Source organism: Seriola dumerili, unplaced genomic scaffold, assembly GCF_002260705.1.
Source record: "Seriola dumerili isolate Sdu_G_001 unplaced genomic scaffold, Sdu_1.0 BDQW01000449.1, whole genome shotgun sequence".
NCBI lineage: Eukaryota > Metazoa > Chordata > Actinopteri > Carangiformes > Carangidae > Seriola > Seriola dumerili.
In genome coordinates, this window is record NW_019174704.1 from 3,560,026 (window position 1) to 3,580,770 (window position 20,745).

The 20,745-nt window shown below is 40.8% G+C and overlaps 1 protein-coding gene across 1 annotated transcript; it reads right to left on the reverse strand.

Annotated features, from left to right (window-relative positions):
• On the reverse strand, positions 1–19,805 carry mybbp1a (MYB binding protein 1a). Its single transcript, XM_022762633.1, has 27 exons — positions 19,587–19,805; positions 18,482–18,577; positions 17,472–17,555; positions 17,311–17,385; positions 16,577–16,684; positions 16,194–16,384; positions 15,831–15,998; positions 15,363–15,480; positions 14,494–14,783; positions 14,250–14,360; positions 14,028–14,153; positions 12,943–13,149; positions 12,522–12,630; positions 12,307–12,400; positions 11,360–11,520; positions 10,173–10,301; positions 9,694–9,906; positions 9,216–9,389; positions 8,908–9,065; positions 8,292–8,426; positions 7,966–8,056; positions 6,842–6,973; positions 6,659–6,727; positions 5,167–5,280; positions 3,405–3,506; positions 3,190–3,314; positions 1–1,508 (listed from the first exon to the last, which is right to left on the reverse strand). The coding sequence occupies exons 1-27, from the start codon at positions 19,761–19,763 to the stop codon at positions 1,160–1,162; spliced, it is 3,906 nt and encodes a 1,301-aa protein (XP_022618354.1). The 5' UTR covers positions 19,764–19,805; the 3' UTR covers positions 1–1,159.
• Between the last annotated feature and the right edge of the window lie 940 nt (positions 19,806–20,745).

Genomic DNA, 20,745 nt, shown 5'->3' on the forward strand with positions numbered 1-20,745 from the left:
GTGACTTTTTTTTATTAAAGTTTGTTTTCACTATTGACCGGTGGACTTTGGGCTGTGAGCCACAGACAGAGAAGGGAAGTCAGAGCACACTAAGACGGACAAACACATTGTTGGTTTTGTTGGTTAACAAAAATATAGAATACCACAAGGTTTATACTTTTTGACTAATGGTATCTAGTTAAAGTAGCTGCTGTACAATCAATACAACTGAGAACACTGAGGCCATGTCCTTGGTGTTTTTCCTGGGAATCAGGTTTTAGCAACCTGGGGGAAGTTTACATCCTACTTCACATGGCAAGTACTTTACAGATGTATTCTCGTTATTTTTTGACAAAATAAACAGTGCTGCGCAAAAGTTTTAGGCACCTGAGATGTTTCGATTCTGATTCATGAGTCATAAAGAACCATCTTCAGTAACAAGAAGAACAAGAAGTCCTGTAACAGATGGTCGGTGCTCCCACAGAGTCCTGATCTCAGCATCATGTTGTCAGTCTGGACTTACATGAAGAGACAGAAGACACTGTGACAGACGAACTGTGGCAAGTTTTCCAAGATGCTTCTCCAAGATGCTTCCAACAACCTACCTGCCAAATACCTTGAAAAACTGTGCACAAGTCCTAATAGTCAAAGGATGGTCACAACAAATACCAATTTAATTTAGTTTTTTTGTCTTTACTGAACTTTGTATGAAGTTAACTTTACTTTTAAGGGCCCAAAACCTTTGCACAGTGCTGTATATCAAATTTTTTATTTTTATAAATTTTGATTTTCAACTCCAGGCCATGACAGGTATCAACCTTACATTGTTATCAACCTTAAAAAAAAAATGAAGACCATCCTCTCATTTTCAAGTGATGATGAAGGGCATGGGAGCAGGTTTGTGATGGATTTTTGGGAAGAGAAGTTAACTTGTTGTAGATATATTTATTTAATCAAGAGCCACACATTAGAAAAATAATGTGTCTTAATTCACTTCCCAAACATCTGACAATTTCAATATGGAATTATTTCATACTGAAACATACCAACATATTGCCAGAACTTGCAGCCAAGAAGTCGACTGCATGCACAGTAGAAAAATTAACAGACGAAAGCACAGCCTCTTCAAAAAGAAATTAACAAAAACTTCTTTGTGTCCATTAAAATAGCAGTGTCCGCTTTACATTTGACCTGCTCCATCTTTCTTCTGTTTGGGTTTCTTCTTCTTCTTCTTTGCTGGTTTGCTCTCAGACTGTGTCTTGCTTTTCTTGGCCGGGTTGGGCTGAGAAGCTGCTGCGCCGTCGGCTGGTCGTTTCTGCTTTGTTTTCTTGTCATGTTTCTTTTTGGCCTGTCCTTTGGCTGCCCCTGGTTTGTCTGTGGGAGTTGAGTTGTCTGCTGCTGGCTCTAAAACAGGCTTCTTGCGCATTTTACGCTTTTTTGTGTCAGGTAGAAAGCCTTTCTTCTTCTTCTTGGAAACTGGCTGTTGGTCGGCCTCCTTGTCAGACTTTGTCTTTTCTACCTTGGGTTTCCTGCGAATGTGAACATGAACACATTCAAGGTCAACATGACGGCTTTCATGCAAAACAAGAAAATAAAAAGTCAAAAAATAAAGAAGGAAAAGAAGAAACCTCGTATTTCATAAGCCCTGTGGTAAAGAGAGGCTCATGTAACAAATGATGGAAGAGCTGATTCAACTTATCAATCAGAGGCATCAACATACATACATCATCCTTTAAAAATGTATCAATTTAAGTTATAAAAAAAAATCTAGTTTCAGCAGATATTGATATTAAAAGCTTTTAATCAAACTATTTTGTTTGAGCAGACACTTGTGCTAAAGCCATCACACCACTTTAACATTTTGTATGGAGATAAGTCTATTTATTGGTTATATTACTTTCAAACAGTTACTGACCTGAGTGGTGATTTTACATTAGTCAAATGGACCAGGAAAGAAAAACATTGCTACCGACTCCAATCATCAAAAACTGAATCATGAATCAAAATGAATCTCAGTCAGCAACCCTGAACTTCAGTCTGTGGTGTTAAAAAAGAAGATAATATCTCTGAGTGTCTTTCACTCGGTGCTGTAGAGGGACTGGTTCTTTTTGTAAGTGGGGTGTCAGATCTTTTTCAGCTCTCGCACTTAAGGTTTAAAATCTCTGAACAGCTCTGCCACAGAATGAGGAAGCACTTGCCTTTTAGCATTGTCAAAATGCTGCTATAACTTCTAACCCTTCCAAACCCTCAGTTACATGGTCTCATTCATTATATTTCTGTAGAAATTACTTCCCCAACCCTAATCCTAATCACACAAACTGAAAAAAACAAAACATCCAAATGAAGAAACCACAACTAAGATTTGGCTATAAGTATCTAGGTCAGACAAACATGAGAACTGCATAAAAATAACACAGCCCCTTCCTTCACTTCAATGAGATGCTGCTTTGGCAAAAAAAAAAAAAAAATGCAGGGTTGTGCAGTAACAGAAAAGCTGAGCCAGGTTCAACTTTGTTGTCAGATGACCCTGCAATACAGCGGTTTGCGCTGGCCTATCAAACACATGCAAGCAAATGTGCCATGTAAATACATCTTGTCAGGGAAGGGTTGTGCTAATTCTATCGTTTACCTCCCGAGCATTACATTGGTGGCAATGACAACTGCTGCTGTGCAAGGAGGATACACTGGTGTTGTTGGTAGAGTTTTATCATCAACTGTACACTGCTGCTACAGAGCGAAGAAACATCGCGTGTGTTTACATGCTCTTGAATAACCAGTCTACTGTCAGCTGTTTGCAGTAATCCGATTTCTCCAGTGTCATGTAAACAAGAAACCCTGTTTCCTGGAAATCTGATTTACCCGGCGAGATATATCTCAGAGAGAATGTTGATTTCTTGTCCGTGTATACACGTAACCAGATTTCTTATCGGCTTTTTACATGCGAGCGTGTGCAGGACAAAAGACTGCAGGAAAAGCATCACAGCGGGTGGATGAAAGAAAGATCAATACATGTAGTCATGCATCCCTGTATTCAAGATGATTTAATTCACAGTCTGCCGTACAGCTGTACCCTGTCCCTGCACCGCCAGTCCAAATGCTCTGACACACAAACAAAAAATAAAATAAAATAAAGTAAAAAAAGGGCAAAAAGTTTCTTATGCACCCGTTTTTGAAGTTGCGGCGGCCATTATAGAAACCACATCAACTTACATGACTCCAAAGTGTTTCATCACAGCCCAGTAGGTGTCTTCCAGCTTGCCGGTCTTCTTGAACGTGATGACGCTGGTCAGGGACAGCAGGACCTTCTGTACTGGCTCCAGGTCCACAGTCAGCTTCTACACAGTGGAGAGATTGAAAGTCTGGACTCAAACCATATGAACAGCTCCCTCCCGTGATTTCATCCCCACAGGCACAGACCAACCTACCTGCTGGTGAATGTGCTTAACCAGGAACTGACAGAGCTCCAGGGTTTTCACCACCTTCTCTTTCACCACCTTGCTCTCAGTTTGACCCACCAGCTGAAGACTCTGAGAAAAGAAGACGACACGAGTTAGACTGCTATTCTTGTTCCTTGTATTCTTGTTGTGCTCCAAATTATCATTATTATTATTATTATTATTATTAGATTGCCTATATGTAAAACAAATAGAGGGAAGTTTGGTTTGGGTATTGTTGGTCAGCTATGGACTGGCCACTGCCATTAATCCTAGTGCATTTTAACATTGACGCATTTATATTTTTAGACTTTTTATAATGTGTGTAAATGAATTGCCTGTGTACTTTTAGAATATTTTTTTTGGGGCTTTTTGTGCCTTTAATGGACAGGACAGTAGAGAGACAGGAAATGGGGAGGCAGAGAGAGGGGGAATGACACGCAGGAAAGGGCTGTCCGATGCGGGAGTCGAGCCGGGGGCCAGCTGCAGTGAGGACTGTAGCCTCTATATATATGGGGCACCTGCGTAACCCACTGCGCTATGCGACGCCCCAGCCTGTGTACTTTTGTTTGTAAACTTGTTTGCGTTCTGTTGTGTGCCATTAATTTACTATGATGACTTAATGACATCAAACCACCGCTGATACTAAAACATCGCTTGCTGCACGTGCTTCTCAATAAATCCAATTTAAAGTATTTACGGGACACTTTTATGCCTTTATCACAGAGGAAGTGGCAGAGATTTGACTTGAAATGAGGGCAGTGAGAGAAAGAGGGGATGACACGCAACGAAAGGTGGAATAAAAGTGGGGATGTTGTGATTAAATGGTCAGCATCTTAGACCCAACTGTGTTTTACTATATTGTCATTCAGTATCTGTGTACACCAACCTCTAATTATGGGTGTCGACATAAGAAGTTATAGTCACTGAGAAATACATTAATAAACACTTACATCTTATTAAACATAAACAGGGGGACTGAAAGTAAAGTGTTACCCTGCAGTTTTTGTCAGAAAGTCATTTTGATTGTAGCTCAGAGATCAAGGACTGACATTACACCTTATGACAACAAACATTTAGCAACTGGAACAAAAAAAAAAAAAAGAAAAGAGGAAGAAAGAAATACTGCAGAGGAGTTATGTTGTCTTGTTATGCAGGTCTGTGTTTTGTCTGGGAGGAAGAAGACGGGGCGACACAGGAGTGAAGTGGTTTGGTGAAGAATTGCAGAAGCTTGTAATTATGCTTGTCTTTACCCTCAGCTGTCTCAAGGACACACAGAGGACAGTGAATGCAGTATTGGCTCTAATTATCATTTATCACAGCACGGTGCAATCTCATTAACTTTGAGAACAATATAATTAAAATCTGCACAACCCTAAAGGATGTTGGCGTATGGATGCTTCTACTCGTGGTGAGGAATTAGTTACAGCCTCGTGCTTCCAATCAATCTTATGCATGGAAATATGACTTCAAATCTGTTCTATGCAGATATTTACACATACATTTTGGAACGAAAGAGCATTGGTATTGTATCAGTGTTGTTTCCACTACAACTTGACTGAAAACCACCGTGTAAATGTGTGCTACAAGTTGTATAAACACACTGTTGAGTTCCTGTAACCTTCTGTAAAATTCAGATATTACCTAAACAAATAATCTTATTTCCTGACTCCCTGCGTGTAGCTGCTGCTCATGGTGGGTGTTAACCCTGCTATGTATCTCAGGACTGTGATGGAGAGCCGTGCTGACTTACCGCTGCTAGCTGACCTGTGATCTTCACACAGAGCTCTGTCCATGGAGCGCCGCTCAGCAGCTGCTGAACCTCCCTGCTCTGCAGCGCCCGCAACACCAACACACACGCTTGGCCCTAAACACACACACACACACACACACACAACGTCCATCAACAGGAAGTCTAACATATGAACTGAACAGTAGAAGGAGCTTGTAATACATGAATATCTAGCAGCTGAGACGGAGGGAGGAAGTCAGAACTCTTTAAACGATGATAAATACATGGCTGATTCCATATTTTGATCAAATGTTAGAAAGCTGGGTTCAAAGTGCAGCTGGACGTTGGTTGTAATTGTGGTACTTGTGGGCATAATGACGCTATCAGAGTGACTAATCCTGCAGCTACATTATCTATAATTGTCCACAAGTGGGCAGTGACGTCAGGTTTTGTCCATTACACAGTGCCCTAATGTAATAAGGCCAGCAGTAGAGAGAACACTGTTTAATGGAAGGCAGTTTCTTGTTCAAGAAAAAGTAGGAATTCTGCCTATTTAAACTGTTGAAAAGAGATTTTCTGAAAAGACTGGGAGACATTGGAATTGGGAGTTTATTTCAGGAAACATATTCATTTTGACCAAAGTTATTCTATCACCAGAAAAATGTAGATTGTCAAGGTAGCTTCTTAAAGGCATAAGTCTGGTGATATTCTATATTTTTGTCAACATTCTACATTATTTATTTATTGTCAACAAATCCCATCGTAATAGAATTGGGAATAGATCCTACTAACAATTGTTTATATATATATCTATCGATATATATATATTGTCTCTATATGACCCTGTTACAGCCTAGTCCTCAGTGCCATGGAGCTCCATTGTCCGAAAACTATAAAAAACACACATCAGTGAGCTACATGTTACACTGGGTGACACGTTCCTTCCTTCCTTCCTTCATTACCATGAACACACGGTAGTTTAATTTGACTCAATCACACATACGCTGTACAGTATTAATCTGCAGATGAAAGTAGTCCCCAACATATAAAACAATTTCCTTCTATCTATACATCATGTGCTAAAAACTAAAGACTAGAGAAGGACTAACACATTGTTGGTTTTATTTTTATTTTTTTTTGTTTTGGTGACTGAGGATCCAACACAGGATCCAAAACTCATAAACTGAATCAGAAACTAATCTAGTTCATCTACTGCACTACAACAGCTGAATTGAAAACTAATCATGAGCCTCGACATCTGTGTTGTAATCGTTTAGTTTACTCTTGTGTGACTTTATGTTGGAGTTGAGATGCCTTTGTCCAAAGCAGAGACCATAAGTCTTTATTCCTGGTTGTTTTTTGACCAAACCAACCTGCACATTCACAGACAATCAATCAGCAAATAACATTAGATTTTTGTTTTACTTCCTCCTTCATTGTCTCGCTGTTGTTTTTCAATCAGAAATTTAGCCACATAACTGTTCCTGCAGTAGAAAAGAGTGAACATCTTTACCTTCTGGTGTTCTCTGACAGCAGATGTGATGTGTTGCACTGCTGTATCCAACAGATTCACACACAAAACCTGGAAAACAACACATAAGCTGCATTAGTTACTACCACCAGAGACTTGCCCTCTGTCCCCGCGGTGTCCTGAACTAACTTCTGTTTTCCGAATGAGACGCGTCTCTGTACTCACGGGGAATCTGTTGAACAAGTCTGTGAACATCTGAGTGGTCAGAGGGCTCTTCCTCCTGCTCATGAAGGAGGTCAGAGCCTCTCTGAAGATGGTGGAGACCCGATCCACATCCACATTCCCCATGAACATCAACTGCACACACAAACACAAACACAAACACAGACACAGACGACCCACCATCAGACTTTCGGTCGACGGAGGCATGAATGTAAATGAATGAGTGTGATCAGGGCGTCCTAAAGAGGAACAGAAGGGAACAGCGTCTGACGGCAGCATCCTGCTACAACTGTATGGTGGTGTAGACCCACTGTAGAAATATTTGAAGACAGCTGCACACACTGGAGCTTTCTTTCACATAGAGAATTGAAATGAACAGACATATTATGGCTGCGACTAACAATCATTTTGATTAACAATTAATCTGATTATTTTCTCAAGTAAGAAAAATGTCTATCGCTATTTCCCAGAGCCCAATGTGTCATCCTCAAATTCCCTGTTTTGTCTGACCAACAACCCAAAACAAGTTCAGCTTGCTGTTTGCACAGACAATAAAGAAAACCATTTACAATCACATTTAAGGAGCTGACACCACACAAGTTTGGTGATTAAAAAAAAAAATGACTGAGTAGATTATCAACTAATTGATAAGTCAACTAATCATTTCAACTCCAATATGGATGAAGAAAAAAAATGAAACGAGAACAAGAAATCTGTGTGACAAAGAGACTCCGGTTAAAAGGGGCCAAGTTATCCAGCACTGACCCACTTCCTGGCCCATTAAAGTACAGGAACAGACCTGGAATCTATTTGGTGCAAAGCTGGACATCATATGACGGATGAAAATGCGACGGTAAGATTTACATTCCATGAAAATATTCAATTTCCATTTGTCTACTGATGAACTTTGCGATTTAAAATAAAATAGAAAAGAAAAGCTTGGCCTGACCTCTGTGTGATTTGTTTTGGGTAAAGCTTAAATGTAGTCTCAACCATGCTGACCTGCAGCAACACCTCACACACTGTCTCATCAGGCTACTAACTGGTTTGCTGGTCTTATTTTTCTTCCGATTCTGAGAGCGGTTGGAATCAAAGGAGACACATGAATCGGTTTGTGATAAACATACGTCGTTTGCTGCAGCTTTCTCGGCAGTCTGCTCCTCTTTGGTCTCAGCAGGAGGAGCTCCTCGCAGCACTTTCACCACGTACAGAGACGCACTGCAAGGACAGAACATCAGTAAAATACAAAATCACCCACGGCACGATTTCCAGGACTGTTCACAACAGACTCAAATTATGCGACATTTCATTCCAGACCTTGGAACAGACATTTGAGTCAAAGTGGACGTTTAAACACCTACAGGTCTTACAAATATGCAAATTCATCCTGCTCATGAAGACCGAGTTTAGCATAATTTTATTTTCAGATCAGTTATTACACAGTAAGCTGTACCTGAAGTAGTAGAGGCAGACTGAGGAGTCAGACAGTTTCTGGGTTTTAGTCATCAGTTTGTCCAGCAGGTCATGGAGCTCCCCCTGTCTGTCACCAACAGTCCTGCAGTAAACTTTGGATCTACACAGCTGGTTCCTGAAAAAAAATATTACACAAAAAGTAAGGATCAGTAAATGGCTACGACATCCGATCCAAAGACCTAGATGTTTGAATCTGTAGCTGAGTCTTTGTTGATTTGCTTCAGGTTCAGTAGACACCAGCTTGGCCCAGACACAGGATGTGTTCGGACATCCATTTTAGGCAAAAAAGCTTCAGAACAATTATAGTTGTTACAAACCACCACAGTGGAAGGTGGAGTGATAAGCCCTCCATCATTAAGTGGGCAGAGGTGTGATTTTGTTTAAATATGAGATGTCAGCTTTTAATTTGAAAATTTAAGGTTTAGAAAACACAGAAAAATTCTGGTGGACAAAAACTTGACATCAATCACGTAAACCAACAGGAAAAAAAAACCCCAAAAAAAAAACAAAACACCAGGGGTGGAGACAACACACACTGAATGAGTGACAGACACAGACGCTGTGAATCACCTCAGTGCACAGCTGAGGCTCGTTACCTGAAGATGTCTGCAGCTCGGCGGAGGAAATCCTGCTCCTGCTGGTGGCTGTCGCCGCTCATTCCTCTGTCGATGATGGTGAGCAGAGGCTCCACCAAACCCAACACGAGAGGACTGCCAGCCTGCCGGGCCACGAACACCTCGATGAGGTCTAACACCTACAACAGCCAAAAGAAAGGAGCCACACAGGCTTGGGGTTGGTGAAAGGTGTTATTTTTTCACTTTAAATCATCACCTGACTCCAGCAAAGCACATTTTCCAAACTGTTTAGGAGTCCGTTATAAAGTCGCAGAATGAGGAAACAGTACCTTGATCTTAAAGTCTCGGACCAGAGTCTTCTCTTTCTGTAGTTTGGACTTCTCATCCTTCTTGGCCTGGGTCTTTTTCTTCTGCTCTGAGAACAGCGCCGACAGGCTCTTATCCAGCTCCATCATGGCTTCATCATCCAGATCTTCATCACTGCTGCCATCCTCCTCTGTGGCCTGAACATACAGGTCAACAGAGGACATGTGGTTACAACACATACCTCTTTAACACAATATTACACTGCATTTATGCTGTAGAGTCAGTTGTGGCTTGATCACCTTTCTCCTCTCTACTTAAGAGACAAGGACATGATTAAATGGGCCTAGCTGTATTAAGATTTCTTTGAGATTACAAATTGTTGTACTGCCCTCAAGTGGCCAACAAAGTCAATTAATGTTAGTTCAAATAATCATTACCTAAAAAATAAAAAAAACACATAAACCCCTGACATCAGGCCAAGCTGAAAGCCTGAACACCCACCAGAGCATTCTGCTGCTGCAACACCTTCATCAACTCCAAACGGAAATTTTGGTCCACCTCTTGCTCCATCCCCTCCACCTCCTCCTCCTCATCCTCCTCCTCATCCTCCTCATCCTCTTCCCCCTCTTCCTCTTCTTCCTCCTCCTCCTCTTCCATTGCCTCATCATCCTCATCACTGTCAGAGTCTTCATCTGCTCTGTCTGACGTGTCATCCTGGAAGAGCCATAACCACATGTTCGAGGACATCAGTATCAAACGTTACTCCTAAAACACTACAAAAACTAACAGTAAAGACACATGCATTTATTTAGTCTAATCAGTAATAAAAGTCTAAGTGTCTTTATTAAAAATCTAATAAAAGAAAACTCTTGTGGGTGTGGGTAGCACACAGTACGATACAAAATGTAAGACGGTAAGCTGATGATATTGATCAGATGACAAAAGAAGATAAGTTGTGACTACGTAAGAGAAGTACTGACCTCCATTTCCTCATCATGTTCCTCACCATCTTCTTCCTTTGATTTCTTCTTCTGGGCTTTGTTGGTGTCGTTGTCGTCAGTGACGACCACAGCGCTGTCCTCCTCGTCATTATTCTCTGGGTCCAAAACCTACGCAGAGTCCCAAAAACACCATCGTTACAATCATTTACAAAGCTGCCAGTGCAACACACATGACTTTGAATACCATTAGAGATTTAGTAACACTGATTATCTGGGCAGTTAGCAAACAAGAAAGTTGTCCATCCGTCCATTTTGTGATGCTGATCTAGTTAGCGTCGTAGTGGCAGGCTTTTTTATACAGAAGACCTGTGTATGACACACGCCACACTCTCTACATACATGCAGCCATTGTGGAGACTGAAAGAGGCGCTCCATAAAGTTTGAGTTTCTATTCTCTCTTGCTCTACTGTTCCCTCTGTCTAGATGCCAACAATAAAACAAAAGGATCCACCTTAAATATCAGGATTTTAACAATGGAAATGCCAAAGACTGATACATCTTATTCCTCTGTGCCATCAGTGCTCCATTGTTGTCCAAACACTATTTAAAAACACACACAGCAGTGACTCCCACTGTTGCACTGAGTCACACGCTCCTGGAGCTTATTTTGAGTTAGTCCCACACACACACACACTGTCCTGCTTCTGTAAATGCACACTGCGGTATCAAATGTGTATTAATCCACGGCTGAAAATAGTCCAGAACAAATGCACTAGTTCCTCCTATCTGAGTACCATTTCCTAAAAACTACATTGACCAGCTGGATATTGGCCATTAATGCAGATTATTAAAATGGAATCTAGTTTCTGTTCTTACACAAAGTCAACAAATCATAGCAAATTAAAATATATATGTTATATATTCCTTTTATCAGGTGACTGAAATTCTATACTACGGTCACATGATAACAACTAAACCATCTCCTTGACAACCGAGCGAACCCCTTCTTCTGAGAAACACAAGATGTGGCAGAAAACTCAAGAAAACCAAAGTAATTGGCCCTTGTGGCTGGGCCAGTATCTTATGTCTCATTAAAATGACATCACTGGTCTACAGAGGAACTTTATCATGTCTACCTGTAAAAACATTTTGTCGAACATTGCTGACAGTTGGTGTCAAAATTGGATTTTGCTTGAGCATTTGACAATGTTGTACATGTTACTTACATCCAAGATGGCGGTGAGGGCTGCTGCGGTAACATGGGGGCAGATGGAGGAGAAGACAGTTTTGCAGACCTGTCTGATATGTCGGCTCGGCTGGGACAGCAGGGACAACAAGATGTCCACCATCACCTCCGCCCAATCAGGTTCCTCCTCCTGCTCTGTGGCTGCATCAGGGAAAATCCACACATCCATACACTTTAAAGCAGTACTAACTGATTTCTTTCAACACTTGGGTGCCTAGGAACAAGCTGTAAGCACAATGTCTGACATATTGACACTTTACAAAGTCGATAATGGAAAAATGTGTTAGCACAGAGTTGCTTCTAGCAGACACAGGATAATATTACCTTTCATCTGCAGTCACATTCTTGGCAACTTGACAAATGTACACTGTATATTCACTATATACTACTACTACTATACCGCTTTGGTTTCCAGCAACTTCTGATGGAAAAATCGGACTCTTTAGTAGTCTGAATGTATAAAATGTATAAGTATAAATGTATAAAACCAAAACAATGAGCTGAAAAACACTAAAACACTGAGGGAAACATTCGATCCATTGTTAAAATAAAAATATTGGTTTGTACAGCTTTACCTAATCATCATTCACAACAAAATGTGTGTACCTTAAAAACTAAAACTGAAATGTGAGCATGCGAGTTCACTCTTCTCTCCTCAGAAACAATCACAACTCAAGGTTAATTTAGTAGTTACCAGCTGCATGTCATGGTTTGCATATGTGAATGTAATGGGGTCATTTCTTGTATACAGCTGATAGATGTGGTCAAGAGCTTTTACAACCACCCAACAACTGCAAACTATTTGAATGACACCGTACCACATACACTAATTATACTGAAACATTTCTGAAGTGTCAAGAATGAACTATTTCTTTAACGTGTGAAAAGAAATGATGGTGGAACTGCCAACTGTGTATGAGGCCTCACCTTGTTTCTTTTTTTTCTTCTTGGTTTTCTTCTCCTGGGCTTTATCAACACAGCTCTGCAGGTCTTTCATGATGTCCAGCAGCTCCTCAGGGGCCTTTAGAAGAAATATATTTATGACAGTATTCGGAGTCGAGAGGATTACTTTGCTCATATTCCACTAATTAAACACTAGAGACAACAGTACTCCTGTATCACGGCTGTGTTGTATGTAGTACCTTGAAGAGGTGCATGCCGACCAACAGGAAGAGCTGCTGGAACGCGCTGCTCTCTGCTGTCTGGCCTTTCTTCGATTTCTTCTTCAGGTTTGCCACCGACTCCAGCATGCTGGAAGGAGACGTGTAGAAATAGAGATATCAAACACGTTCCTTCCTTGTTTAGTAGCACTCATTAAACAGTGTTAAAAAGTACGGCCATTAACATCTCTTAAGGTGTGAAACTAAAACAATGTACTGTAGTTGTTGAACCTGTAAGTGAACAGAAATATAAAGATTACCAAATTGAATTATCCTTTAAACCTGTACAATAACATTCATGTGAATAGCTCTATTAGATGAAAATGAAGAATTAAGCTGTATCATGCTATCTTGATCCTGTGGTGCTGTGGGATCACATAGGCCGTTCTTTTTCCTCTCCTACCTGTCCCAGGCCTGTCTCTGCTCGGGGCTGAAAGGCTGGCTGCTCTGGACGCATTTTGGCTGCTTAAGAAGGACTTGGGCGTACTGGACCAGGTGGTAGATCCACATGGTGCCATCGGCCGTCACACCCAGAGCCCGCTTTTGGTTCACAGCCGTGCCCTCGGCTGAGTCCTCCGTGAGGGGCAGGTGGTGCATGGACATAAGGAGTCTGGATGGTGGACAGATAGAAAACAGTGATGCACAGAGGGCACAAGACACTTTGGACAAAATGGGATTCTGCTCTGGTTGTGATGTTACATTTTTCTGACTTTCAGGGGGGATCCCTACGCATTATTTCCGATTTGTTTTGCTCTCTGGTTTGTTGGTGCTGTTTTCCTGAAGATTTGAACAGTCCGGTTTCCAGGCTTTCTTGACAGCAGCTGTGTTATTTTAGCATCAATTCACAAGCTAAAGTACGATTAAATCCTGATTGTGAACTGTTCAGGAATCTTATGATTGGTGTGCATACTTTTGCAAATCATCAGGTAACCACTGTAACATGTGCGCCAGCATGTGAGTGGCACGGATTTTTTCCCTAATAAATGAAACAGTCAAAAGCAGTTGAAACTGATTGTGAGGCATAACAATGATGACATAACGATGACATAACAATCCCTTAATAAGGCTGTACAAGATGCTTCTCAGTCCTCTTGGTTGATTTGCAAAAAGTCACTTCAAGAGGGAGCACACCACCACTAAAAGCAACAATGTATAATTAATTCTCTTGGCCCGGACTTTGACAGGTAGACACACTTTTTCTGCTGGCTAAGTGTTGGTGTATCTTCTTATAGCTGCTGCTTGATGTTATTAGGGCACATGTCCCATAGAATTCTGTTGTTGTCCAAAAACTGCAATCTCTCTTTGATGGTTTCTTTCACCATCCATTGTAATTTCAATAAAGTTACTACTTGTTTTTTGTACTGTATCAACTTGTTTCTCGCTTCCCTTTGATATCAACCAACGCTGCCTTCTCTCACCGGCTGTGATCAGTGGCCAATGTTTAAGAGACAGCTGTCTGACAACAGCAGAGAAGATTTCATGTCTCACCCAAAGAAAGAACTGACAAGCACTCCTCTGGTTTTATCATCCAATGGGACGGAAAGCTTCCCCTTCGTCTCTGCGATGTCGGCTGTGGCCTTCTTGGCACTGAAGAAAGCGTGGAAAAAGACGAACCTGGAAAAAAAAAAAACAACAACACAATGCCTAATGATGTCCTTGTATTCATCAAACACAAAAGACCTTCACATTGCTCATCTAAGCAAGTCTCACCTGGCCACATCCATGATGAGATCCTCCTGCTTCTTCACCTGGTGGTTGTCAACGATTGAGGTGAGCCGGGCAACAATCCACTTCCTCAGGCGGAATATGGAGTCCTCCCTCCTGAGAAGGGATAATCAGCAGTTACATCCTGTTATTATCCCTGCGTCTTCCTGTTCAGGGTCACCAGACCAGACGGGTACAGAGATGAGATTGTCAGACAGACAAACATTTTACAGCAGACATATACACTCACTGTTCCCGTCCTTCCTGATTGCCTTTCTGCTTGCGAGTGCTGAAGTCCAGCAGCTTGTCCAGCTGAGGTTGCATGAACATGTTCTTCAGCCACTCCACGTAGCTCTGCAGAGCTGCAGGCTGGAGATGCTGCACCACCCTCCACACCGACGGCACCACAGGGTAACCCTGGTTGGTCAGCGAGGAGAAGCCCACCATCACTGCCAGCTGTTTGTCTGAGTCCTGACAGCCCTGCAAGAAGTCTGACACGTAGACCTCCATCTCTGGAGCCAGCTTGAAGCGGTCTGGTTTCTGGGAGAGGAAAGTGATGGATGAGATTAGTCTGCTGTTAATGTGCATGACCACTGGTTTAAGCAGGCACACAGTCACTTCTCCTTATCTATTTGGAGTGGAGAAATTAACACTGGCCAATAAGGGATGTGACAATAATTAATGTAACTGTACATATCAATCAAATATACTACTGTTATAGCTACAGTAAGTGACAAACAAAAATAGAAGAGTGACAAATTTGACCAAGTCATTATATGGATTGAAACTCTTTGGTACCACTTTCTAATAAGTAACCCTTTATGAATAAGCTCTAAGCCATTGCTGTAATAATGGTTAATAATAATAATAATTTACAAATGCTTCACAGATCATTTATAAGTCATTAATAGGAGCAACTTTTGGGTTGCCAGGTTGTGAAAAATCTCTCCCTGTGATCTACATCCAACCCTAACCAAGACATCTGATTAGCCTTTTTAAGCTCTTTTAATTAATGAGACATCAAGACTTCTGATCACCTGGAAAAACATCTGCACAGCACACAATCAACTTTTTCAAGCGTAACCTGCTATTTACAGTCAACTAGAAAGGGCCACTGACCTGAGCAGACACCACATGTTCCCCATACTGCATCATCACCTCTCCAGACAACACCTCCTTCAGCTGGGCTACAGACAGATGAGGCAGGGCACTGCCCAGCAGACGGAAGCTCAGGTAACTGGACACAAACAGGAGGACACCACAGGAACATGTTAGCAGAATGTAATTAACTGGAACTGGGACTGGACACAAGCAAAAGTGACAAATCAAAGGAAAAAAATGATAGATTAGATAAGTAGAACTGATACAAACGTTTCAATGAAACTGAACGTGTATGGGAGATGTTGAAGCAATGTGTCAGACAGTGTTCTACACCACCACCACCATCGTCATCATCATCATCATCAAACTAAAATCAAGTGCTTTTTGGGATTTTTTTGGCAAGAACAATCCAGTTCTGAATGGAAAATATCTTAGCCCCTCTTTGCTTTCAGCCTTTGAAACGCCTTTGTTCCAGTGTGGACTCACTGAGTTGGCCCGGGCTGCTCCTTCAACATGCCGTGGATGATGGCTTTATTCCAGAAGAGCTGGAAGCTGTCTTCCTTCAGAGAGAGCTTCAGGAGGTCCAGGACCACTGGTGGGAGGACACACTCCTTCTTTACCGAGCGGGCCGCCGTCTTTAACACCTCTGTCAACCTGCCAGAGAGCATCACACATTGATTTTCCACACAGCAGCTGTTAATTACAGCTACTAATTAGCAGATGCAGAAAAGGAAATTGGTGCATATTTTTTTTTTTACAGCTAATATTAGCTAACTGACACAATATGGAGGGAGGTGGGGGGACATAAAACCTACAAAATCCAAATCAAGCCAATCACAGTGTTCTTACTTTGGGATGTTGTCAGTGTTGATGATGGTCGAGGAGCCCAGCAGCTTCTTCAGTTTCTTGGGTTTGAGGGTTTGTGGGAAGCGCTGCAGTGCAACCAGTAGCAGCTGCAGCTGCTCTGGAGTATTGAAGGCTGATGCCAGGTCAGTTTGCAGAGCGCCCAGCAGGACCTCCTCAAACACATCCTCTGAGATCTGACAAGCATGACATACAAATACACATTAGTTTTAGAAAATAAAATGTGTTTTCAGACATAAAAGAATCCATCAAATGACTAACAGTGAACTTCAGGATTTAAGTTACAGATAGAATTAAAACTCCTTGTGCATTACGTATGCGTGTGTCATGGTTATAGTGATATGGCTCTAGTAGTATGAAGCAGTCACCTCATTGAGGATGTCCATCATGGTCTTAGTGGGCAGATCCTTGAGGTGTTGTCTGTGCTGGCCGAGGCTCTGGAGGAGCTTCACACATCCCAACACCACCTGAGGCTCCTGCAGAGACACAACACAGAGCTCAGAGACCACAACACTGTGTTACACTGCAGCTCACACACACAAAAACCTCTACACACAGTGCAGGTCTGCAGCTGTTCAGACTAGACTACAGACTAGAGCTGTATTAACCTGATCTGGGGCAAAAATAATATGTTGGCCCCCACTTTACTCCATGTCAGAGAAAGAAACATAAACTTCTCACATTTGTTAAAATAGAAACATATCTGTTGTGTGTGAAATGACGAAGAATGAGAGAATGAGAATGAGAAATGTAGATTTTATCTACATTTACTCAAAAAAGTTCTCCACTGACTTGGCAATGCATTTCTATTATATTATCAGAATCACGATGGACAGCTGAATTATAAAAGCAGAACCAGCGATATCGTCTTTTTCATTCCATATATTCCTCTTTCTTGAGAAAACCTGGTGTCTACATTACCCACAATGAAACTCTTCCACCTTGGCCATCAGTATTATTACTATTTACACCTGTGTCTATCTTACTATGACAATGTCAAAGTTGAATTTACCAAGCGTAGCTGTCAAACCTCATCATCGGAAAACAAAGTTAAAACTGAACCTTTCCTTTAAAAATGATGAGTGGTGGTGAGACTACTTACTTTAGAGAGGCGGCTGGACTGATGAAGGGCGAGGACGCCAAACAAGTTTCCAAACAAAGCATTTCTGACAAGTTTCTGAAAAACACAAGAAGAAGTTCACAGCCACAGATCTCATTCGTGAAACAGTTTCTCTGCTGACAGAGAAAACACCAAACACTCACCTTTTTCACTGTCTGCAAATTGTGCTTTTCTTCGATTCTGTCGAATATACTCTGCAGAGAGATCTCCTCAAAGGCACTCAAGACCTGAAAAACAAAAAAAACGTATGTCATGCTAAAGCCAACACATGTCGATTATTTCCTGCTTGGCTCAGTTATCTTAAAGCGGCCACTGCCAAAATTGATCGCTTGTGGTTTGCAGCTCAGCATCCGCTGCACGGCCAAGACCGAAACATCTGTCTACTCATTCAAAAACACAATTTTCGCCAATTAAAACGAAATTACAGAATCATTCAGTGTGTTATGAGTCAAATGACAATATCAGCGACATGTAATAAAAAGAATTGCACTTCATTCCTGGCTAGAAAATTTTTTGTCTATGCTGCAACAGACAAATATATTTGACAGTTAAAAGAAATCTGATAATAAAATATCAGCTGATGGGAAAAGATTTCATAATAAGGGTTCAAAATATATACTTGAGTAATTCACCCCCTAGTTTGTAAATGTGACATAAAGACCACTGTGCTATACAGCAACATGTGGAGGTCACAATATCAGTTAATGTATAAAGTAACACGCATTAACTGATGATCTATTCAGTGTTTGCTAATCAAATAACACCATAGTGACTTGATCATCATCAATGATGAGCAACAGGAATATATTATACATCTCTATTATACAACTCTACATTTATTAAAAAATGAGACCAAAATATGAAATGAGTGACAAAATAATCTCAACTGAAGGTCCTTTATACGACCTTATTTCAGGGCTTTCAATGGCATCTCACAGTTTTTAGCAGTGAATGGAACTGGCTCGTGTGTTGTCACTTCACCATCCAGCTCAACTTACAGACAGTGAGATGTATTTGAAAGCTCTTAAAAAGCTAATAAGTGGACCTTTGAGTTGGGAGCCTAATGGTCTCACATACAGTTAAGATATCTCCAAATACAAGTCAACCTGGGATTGTAATAATGGACAGAAAAGTTCAATTAGTTTGGTCTCACCTGTCCCAGAGCCAGGCTGAATCCAGGTCTCGCAGTCTCTCGTGTGTGCGCCAGTCCATCCACCAGTCTTTTAAAGGTGTATTCCAACTCATCTGCCTGTAGGACACAGAGAGCACCATGTCATGATACACAGCCTCACACACCTATTATACACTTAAAGACTGCATACATTCTGTAACATAGAATTTCTATTGGTAACAGGGCTCATGGTTAACACCCAGGCCTTGAAAGCCCCGCATTTACTTTACTCTATTTCTGGCTAGATAATATAATTAATCACAAATTATCTAACAATTATTTTCTTTAATAATCGATTGATCACCATCACTGTTCCCTGGATCCCTACTTCTTTCTTATCTGACTATGAGTCAAAAACCAGTTTACTATCATAGAGAACTGGTAAAATAGCAAATATTCACAGTTGAGAAGCTGGTACCTAGTAATTGTTTGCTTGAGAAATAATTAATCGTTACCTAAATAACTGCTATTTAATTTCTGTTAATCCACTAATCATTTCAGCTCTATAGTTCTAGTTGGTTACCAGGTTCCTGAGGACACAGTCAAACTGTAATGTATAGTGGGGGCCAACAGGGGCACAACAAATTTTTGCCCCTTGGCAATGTCTGATGGAATTACTGTACCTTATATTGTAATACATTTATTTCCCTGCTGTAGTTACTAGATATGTTACATAAATTATATTATATAGAAAACTTATGAGCTTGCAAAAAATGACATTGTAATAGATTAAAGAATCCAAAAGTATGAGACAGTAAAAATGAGCTCAACACAGCCACAAAGTTCCCTACTAATAATGACTCAATAATATAGTAATACAACACTGACCGGGCCCATTATGGATAATGCTAATAGAGTATTTTTAATGAAATTTTACTTCAGTAAGAGAGCAGGACTTTTACTCCTAAGAGTATTTATATATGGTTGTGTTCTCATGTTCACATAATTATTTGAATAATTGTCCCATTGCTGCTGACATTACAACTGCATCTGCTAACAACACTGCTACTATGACTATCCCAGCGTCTTGAGGAGTACATGTCCAACAGGACCATGCTGGGTTTACACTGTCAGTGATCTGCCTCACCTTGTTATTAGTTTTCAGGTACTGGATGAGGTTTTCCACCGCCTTCAGCCGGACCTCCTGATCCGGTTTGGCCAAGTCCCAGAAGAAGTCGAGGAAGACGCGGTTCTGCTGCAGGATCCCGGCGGGTCGGACCGGCTCTGACGCTTTTACCGAGAGCTCCACCATCTCTACAGACATCTCCTCACACCACCACAACTAACTGTCCATGCTGCTGCAGGAGGAAAACGTGCCTCACAGCACAGATACTGCTTCCGGTTCAACATCCTAACCCCGCCCCCATTTTTTCACAACTTTATTGAAAATAAAAACAGAAAAATAACAGACAGACCTAGACGACAACAAAAAGCTGAGGCATTATAATAATCTAATATATAATTCATAATCTTCCAGTAGAGTGGCAGTTCTGACGTGTTTCTGTTACTGTGATTGTTAAAGGATGCATACAGATATTTTACATCAACTGAATAAAGTCTTACGTTGGAGTTTTTTGTAGTTACTGTTTGTATTTTTTCATTCATGGAAAAGTTATTTCCCAAACAAAGCCTTATACACCAATCATCTATTCTGTTGTCACTATGTGCACATAAAAAGAGGACTCTGTATTCAGATTTTTTTCAAATAATTCAGTTTAAAATTAATAGAGATGTTAATAAAGACATGAAATTAGAACTGCAACACCTAGTAAATTAATCGTTTGTGAGAAAAATAATCAGCAACTATTTTGATAATCGATTAATAGTTTTGAGTCATTTTTTAAGAAAGTTGCCCAAGTTCTCTGGTTTCAGCTTCTCGAATGTGAATATTTTCTGATTGCAATAGACTTTCATGATAGTAAACTGAAGATGTTTGGGTTTGGTAGATGTCACCTTGGCCTTGCATAGATTGTGCCATTCAAGAGTAAACTGTAGTTTAGACTTAAATATTCCCTCCAGACATGAATAAGACATAAGAAAAATAGTTTTTGAACAATAATTTGCATCCCATATGTTGTGAAAAGTCCATGTTCAGCATTTGTGCATTGAAGGTTCCAAGCTTCCACATTCAACTTATATATAAGTTGCATATTGGACTATATTTGGCTTTCAAACTAGATATGTTACAAAATCATGAAGTTTTGCTATTAATACATAGCCAGCATTAGCATTAACAGGCATTTACT